Below are 7,933 nucleotides of genomic sequence, written 5' to 3'. Positions count from 1 at the left end.
ATATATATATATATATATATATATATATATATATATATATATATATATATATAATCACTCAAGCTGACTGAAGGAAAGTAAACAATCAGTGCTAAAATAAGAACCAAGAAACAAATTACAAGCATTAGGACAAAAAAAATTAACTACAATAGAACAATGACAGAAATGAAATACACCTACAAAAAAAAAATTAAAGCACTACTGTGTAAATTAAATATAGGTTTAAAGATGCAAAAGTGATTCATTCAAGTGCAGCGAGAGATTTTCTGTCTTTTGTTGTTTGATTAACATTATTGACAGAGGCAACACTAGGTTTATTAGGCTGCTGTCACTTTAAGACCGAATGCACGGATCTAATTATATTGAAACTTGCGCGTTTTCTTTCTCAACTGTTTATGTTCACTTAAAGGGCACATATTATGCAAAATTCACTTTTACATGTTGTTTGAACATAAATATGTATTGGCAGTGTGTGTATACAACCACCCTATAATAATAAAAATCCACCACTCCTTTTTTTTAATCCCCATAAATCATAAGTAGTGTCTCAGAACAAGCCGTTTGCAGAATCTGTAAAATGTGATGTCACATTTTACAGGCCCCGCCCACGACTGTTGACAGACACTGCCCTGTTAGCATATTTATCTTCAAGCTAGAGCATTTAAAAGCAGCATTCAAGTAAGAAATATCTTCTTATTAAAGCTACTGTATAGAAGTTATTCGGTCAAGTGCCGTGAGAGATTTTTCTGTTTGGGTCATATTAACAGCATAGACGGCACAATAAGACAGGAAAGAGATCTTAGTTTAGTACTCACATGCCGTGTGACAGCCGCTTTCTGTGGGCGTGCTTCCAATGTGTGCGCTCAGAAAACCCTTTATCAGAAGTTTAAACTGATATGGCTTTAAAATGCATGATTGCAGCACGATAGACTTGATCATCAAAACCAAACAGATGTTTTGTTTTGGCAGAGTTTTGGTAAGAGCTGTAAAGGCTCCGCCCTATTCTGGAAAAGGGGGAGGGGAACAGCAGCTCATTTGCATTTAAAGATACAAGCACAAAAACAGCGTGTTTCTGCTTCCACTCAAAACAGGCATTTTCAAAATGATATAATACATTATCTGTGGGGTATTTTGAACTGAAACTTCGCAGACACATTCTGGGGACACCTGGGACCTACATTACATCTTATATTACAAAAAAAAAAAACTGCCTTTTAAGACTTAAAATGTCTGTCTTTACAAGGATACTCCCAAAGACGGGCATTTCGACAAATACTTGTGGCACAAATACAAGCACAATAAGGCACCAAAAATAGTTCAGTTCAGTAATCATGCTGAGTGAGAAGCGTCTTTATGTGCAAGCTTTTCAGGTGTGTGCACACAAACTGTCTCTCAGACAGCGCACACAGATACCAAAACTTCAGCTGCTATTGCGCACTGAACAGTTTAAAATCACTATGTTTTAAACCACAGCACTTAAAAACACACAAGCTTTCATGACGGCACAGCACGGAAATGTCATGAGAGAATAACTGCAATAGAGATGATAGTTCGAAATCCAGAATATTCCGGTTTATCGTGTTTGCTGGTATATCGACCTCCCCTACCGTAAACACCAATAAAGAACCTTTATTTTTAAGATTGTATGTGTTTATTTGTAATACTGGAAAGAAAATGCTATATGAGAAAGGAAAATCAAGTGATGACATGAATTGGAAAGCAAATGAAGACTTTAAATGAAGTCTCATGATGATCTCAGATATGTCTCTAGAGATCATAGTCTACCATCAGAAGTCAAATCAAAGTCATCTGTGTCAAAATTTATAACAAGCACTAATTTTATAAAAAATATCAATGCGCTCTCTTAATTGTTTAGGAGAAATGAAAATAGACATAAATGAGTTAGCAGTTGCCATACAGTAAGAATATCAAGCTTTAAAATAAATGTGAATAGCCGCTCAGATCATTTGTCCATGGGAGAATTTGATGGGAATGCATGTGTTTGACTTTTGATCACAGGCGTCTTTTATAACTTAAGATGTTGTGACATAAAATAGACAAATGTGAGATTACTGAGTTCTTTTTTTCTCGGCCAGAGACACTAAAAGTCTCTCTTTGCTCACCATTCCATCCTTTTGTTGTGTAGGAAAAACAATTGCGATATTAAAGGGATCTGATTTAGATTTTTCTTTCCCATGGGTATCTAGCATCCAGTCGGTGAGATTGCTTTTACCACAAGAAAGGCTTTGCAGAAACTGCGGTTCTGAGACCTAGATGCGGACGTGTTTTAATGCTGGTGGCATGATGAATGAGTTTTGAGATCAAGGGCTGGTTTACACGCGCTATTTGACTGCGTCTTGGCTGCCGTTCCTTTATCGTGATGAATTGGATGTAGGTGGGGGAGGCCAAGATGCACTTATGTTGTCATGCATGTATGCGGAGAAAGACAAATTAAATGCATGTTTTCAAGTTGGTTTTTTTTGTACTTAAAGCGTGACTCATGAGGGTGACTCCAGCCATTATGCAGTGAGAGTTAATTAAAACTTTGAGAATTTGCATGCGAACCCTATTGGGTTGTACAGTTGCTCCTTGTGTCCTTGCGTACCTTTGCATAACTTCATGTGATCTTGCCCAAGGTGTTCTGTGTAGCTGGTAATATTGCAGAGACTAAATTGATTTACCCGTCTCTCTTTTTCTAATTAGGCTGTTCTGGCCTTCCCAAGTGACGTGTGGACAATTTTAAGAGCTAGAATGCTTTACATTAGCCTTAAAAGGGAGTTCAGGGTGGTCAGTGGGATTTTTAACATGTCAAAACTACCCAGAACATCCAAGCAACCATATAGCAACATGCTAAAAACACTCAGATCACCTTAGCAACCATATAGAAAAGCCCTGGCAACAACCTACAGTATTTCTGTGGTGAGTTTTTCATAGTGCTGGGTCATAACCGATTACATGTAATCTGTATTACGTAATCAGATTCCAAAATTTAAGTACTTGTAATTAGATTATATTACATTTTAATATACTCGTGATCAGACTACAGTTACTTTTTTATTGATTACATAATTAAATATTTTTCACATGGTCTTGCAGGTAAACAGGTGTAATATTTCATATTGTTATTAAGCATTTATGTTGATTGTTATCATTTTAAAAAGGTTTACTTTAATTTGACATTTTTATGATTTAATTAATTATAAGCTTTTCTTTAAATTCACAAACTCCAGTTTGGGAAACGTTGATGTAATATAATGTTTAATGGACTTAATAACAACAAATATAATATATATTTATTTCTCTTTGTATATCAATCTTATATAAATTATTATTAATTATATCAATATGGTACACAACTATCCTATGTATATCAATATGATAAACAAGTTAGGTCAGAAGTAATCTAAAATTAATCAAAAAGTAGTCTGATTATATTTCCTGAAATGTGTAATGTAATGTATTACGTTACTAACAACAATCTGTGTCATGTAATTTGAAATCAGTAACGGATTACAATTTGTAAGTAATTAACCCAGCACTGCTTTTTCAGTGACAAGCACCTCAGTTTCTTTGAAAATGTACAAATCTAAGGTAATTGTTCTAATGTCTTCTTATTTTTCATATGAGCAAATAACCTTCATTGCCTTACAATGTGAAATGGGTCAAGAGAAGCACATCTGGAGGTAAAGTTGTAAAGTTTGTATAAAGCTCTGTGCTCAAAACAGGCTATATTGTACTGTATGAAGCACTATATTCTCATATTTTGGATTTGCAAGCAACACTTTTACTCTTGAGTACATTCACTGGAAAGCAGGCCTTAAGTTATATAACCATAAACTTTGGCTACTTTGCACTGTAACACATTTACTTCAGACTCTTCACAAGAAGATTAGGGACTGTGTTTTTCTCTCATTATTTTAAATGAATTCAAAGGCAATTTGCAATGCCACACTGAACCAATTGTCCTGTAGATAACGTTGTTCGGCCAGCCTATGCTCTGTCTTCAAGACTATTAGATTAGCCCGTTTCATTTGATTGACCTACACAAAATGTTTCGATTAGATCTAGATCCGGAGGCTGGTAAACAGTGGTTGGGTTGGATGATTCAAACGCATTGCTGCTCACCATTGTACATTTATACAATTACTTTTATATTTACTCAATAGTTGTAATATGATTAAAGGTTCAGATGGTAAGCCTTTGTGCTGGCCACTCAAGATAAACCAATAATTTCCTGCTTTTGCGCCAAGAACACCAGACAAAGGGCTGTTATCAATTTTGGCACACCCTTAGCTCAAAAAAAGCCTCATCTCTGCCCAAACTGAGGAAAAAGCTCCATCAGATAACAGCAAAAAGAGACACTGAGCCAGCCAATGAGGAAATGGAAATTATATGCTGTCCTTCATTGATTGGCAAAGATGTTTTCATTGATTTAAAATATATTTTTTTCTTAAAATAGTAATTTAGTCATCTATTTGTCCTTTATTTACAGTATGAAACCCATATTTCATCTAGGGAGTACAAAAGGAGAAAAACACAAAAGTAGTCTGACTCATGCACTATATTCCAAGTCTTCTGAAGTCATTTGATTGCTTTCTGTAATGAAAAGACCTAGATTTATATCATTATTCACTAATTATCTTCTTCTCCAGTGAGCTGTTAACCTCTGCGACCGGCTCATTGAGTCAGTTAGTAGAGCTTGAGAACCAGTCCAATTTGTGAATGAATCATTTGAATCCCAAATTATTCAGATCATTCAGTTGTGAAGTGGATTAACTGATTCATCAGACTCAAAAGAATGATTCGTTCATGAATCACTGCTTCTGTCACAAACACAGCAAAGACAGTCAGAATTTTTAGGGAGTTTTTTTTCTTCTTTTTTCAGTGCGGTCCACACACAAAATTAATGTATAACAAGTCATATTTTGTCAATATTTTGTCATTTTGTGGCTCCGGTCCTCATTCATTGATTCAGATTTTGTGTTCATCAGAAAGATGAAGTCAAATGGTCAAATGGTAAGTCAAATGGTTTTGGAACAGCATGAGGGTGTGCAAAAAATATTTTCTATTTACCCATCTAAAGTACTTTAAGATTTTTGTACTCCACAATCAAGCACAATTGATCAGAGTTTGTATTTTGTAACACTATTTGATTCTACTATTTTTTCATTCAGAGAAAAAAAAACAATCACAAGGACATCTGGGCATCACTCAATTCTCTCTCTCTCTCCCTCTCTCTCTTCTGTATTGTTGTTATACTTGTGTCTCTATTTTTCATCTGTAGCTTATCTTGCTTGACACTGTAGTGTTATTTATACAAAGATTTTCCATGTTCTTTTTTATAGTATGATTTGATTTCATACAGTGAACCATGAGCATAGAGAACATGATTCTTTTAAGTCAACAGTCTGGTTTCTCTACCTGTTTATTGGAGCCAATGTGCAATTATGGTTGTTAAAGAAACCTTAAGGGGAATGTTTTTGCTCCCTTATTTCATTGAATAGTTATTCTTGCCTATTGACTTCTTTTGGTTGTGTCTAGATAAAGGTGTATATTTGCTTTCATTTTTAATTAAAGTACATGAACTAGGAAAATCAATGGCATATTTTAAGAATGCCGAATACTGTTCTAGAGCAACAATTTGCATAGTAATCACATCAATGGAAAATGACGAGAAGGTAAATAAAATTCTGACTTGAAGCAACAAAAATAGATTCATTCTTTCCTCCTACATACAAGATTTTATTCAGTAAACATTGGCTACGTAATTTGATAACCAACTTTGTGCAAACTGTGTAGCAGGACTAATTAAGTATGTACTAATCCTTCTAAGTAAGTTATCATCAGTTTTTAACAAAATGCAAAGGACTAGATTCAGCATTGACCGAATCATGGCTTATCCCTTCTTTCTCTTTGTGTTTAATGCAGGATCACTGGTGAGATCCCGTTGGCTGATGATCCCCCTGCTCGTGCAGGCCTGGCTCTTGGCTTCCCAAGGCAGAGTCCGAGAGAAACCGTGTCCCCGAAGCTGCCGCTGCGATGGCAAAATAGTGTATTGTGAGTCAAATGCCTTCCGTGATGTGCCAAAGAATGTTTCCGTGGGATGCCAGGGCCTCTCTCTGCGGTACAACAGCTTGGTGAACCTCAGGGCTGGTCAGTTTGCCAGCCTCAGTCAGTTGGTCTGGCTGTACCTAGACCACAACTACATCAATGCAGTGGACAAACAAGCCTTTCAGGGTGTTCGAAGACTAAAGGAGTTGATCCTCAGCTCCAACAAGATCACACATTTGGAAAACAGCACATTCCATTCGATCCCCAACCTACGCAATCTGGACCTCTCCTACAACAAACTTCAAGTCCTGCTGCCGAATCAGTTCCAAGGCTTGCGCAAACTGTTGAGTCTCCACATCAGATCGAATTCCCTCAAGACGGTTCCCATGCGAGTGTTTCAGGATTGTCGAAACCTAGAGTTCCTTGATTTGGGTTACAATCGATTGCGAAGTCTTACACGTAACGCATTTGCGGGACTTCTCAAACTGACTGAGTTACACTTGGAGCACAACCAATTCTCAAAGATCAATTTTTCTCATTTCCCAAGGCTGAACAACCTTCGCGCTTTGTATCTGCAGTGGAATCGGATAAAGTCAATAACCCAGGGAATTACATGGACCTGGACCTCTTTGCAAAAGCTGGATCTTTCTGGAAATGACCTGCAGGTGTTGAATTCAAGCATCTTCCAGTGTCTCCCTAACTTGCAGACTCTTAATCTGGACTCCAATAAGCTAAGCAACGTGTCTCAAGAGGCCATATCAGCTTGGATCTCTCTTACTACCATCAGTCTTGCGGGTAACATTTGGGAATGCAGCCCCAGCTTATGTCCCCTTGTAGCTTGGCTGAGGAACTTCAAGGGGAACAAGGAGACCACCATGATTTGTGCTGGACCAAAGGAGGTTCAGGGTGAGAAAGTCATTGAGGCTGTTGACACACATGGAATCTGTAAGACGACCCCCACCTCTAACCAGCCAATCTCCTCAACTGTAAGCTCCCCATCCAAACCTAAACGTTTTCCCCTTCCCACCATGTTTAGGGTGAATGAGAAAATAACACGCAACAACCCTGTTGTGCCTTCCCCAACGGCTGCATCCCCACCTGTCCCTGAGCAGGACTTCGAACATGTTTCGTTCCACAAGATAATTGGCGGCAGCGTCGCCCTCTTCCTATCCGTGGCCATGATTTTGCTAGTGATCTACGTTTCCTGGAAGCGTTATCCAAGCAGCATGAAGCAACTGCAGCAGCATTCCATGGTGAGAAAACGCCGGAAAAAGGCGCGGGAGACAGAGCGCACCCTCAGCTCTCCGCTTCAGGAATATTATGTGGACTACAAACCCACAAACTCTGAAACCATGGACGTACTGGTCAATGGGACAGGACCCTGTACCTACACCATCTCCGGCTCCCGAGAATGTGAGGTATGATCCGTCGCCCTCCTAAAATCCATTACCACTGCGGGGAACAAGAGGTAAATGTCCAGTCGATGTGAGGCGAAAAAAATGTGTTGTCTCCCCCCCTTTTCCGCTGCTAGCTGTTCCCCTCTAATGGGTAGGAAACATGGGTCAGTGCATGGCAACTTGAATCATATGTTCTCAGGCTTGTAATCAAAGTTTTGTTTCCTCCTTTTACCTCAGGTACAGTAAGATAAAACATACTCAAGCCATAAACCTTGTTATATATCAAACAGCAGCACCGGTTTGGGGATTTTTACTCTCTGCTGGCTTAAAGCAAAACATTGAGCACTGCTTTTAAAATACACCACTGATTGGCTACAAAAAATTAGTGTAGCTTCAAATACTGGGTCAAGTCTCTGTGCATTGCTCTTTTCCTATCCTCTGTGTGTTTTTGCATTATTATCAACATGCAACACCCCAGGCAAATG

General features: G+C 38.1%; 1 protein-coding gene across 1 annotated transcript in view; it reads left to right on the top strand.

Annotated features, from left to right (window-relative positions):
* The window catches only part of LOC107560276 (leucine-rich repeat transmembrane neuronal protein 4-like), an 11,250-nt gene extending 3,724 nt beyond the window's left edge, over window positions 1-7,526 (top strand). Inside the window, exon 2 of the mRNA XM_016244415.1 lies at window positions 5,929-7,526. Within this exon, the coding sequence (XP_016099901.1) occupies window positions 5,929-7,475 (1,547 nt within the window). The 3' untranslated portion in view covers window positions 7,476-7,526. The remainder of the gene's footprint in view (window positions 1-5,928) is intronic.
* Window positions 7,527-7,933: the final 407 nt, after the last annotated feature.

This window comes from Sinocyclocheilus grahami, unplaced genomic scaffold (genome assembly GCF_001515645.1).
Source record: "Sinocyclocheilus grahami isolate Dianchi unplaced genomic scaffold, SAMN03320097.WGS_v1.1 scaffold717.1, whole genome shotgun sequence".
Lineage (NCBI taxonomy): Eukaryota > Metazoa > Chordata > Actinopteri > Cypriniformes > Cyprinidae > Sinocyclocheilus > Sinocyclocheilus grahami.
Note: the sequence above shows the minus strand (reverse complement) of the source record. Positions and strands in the feature narration are given on the sequence as shown.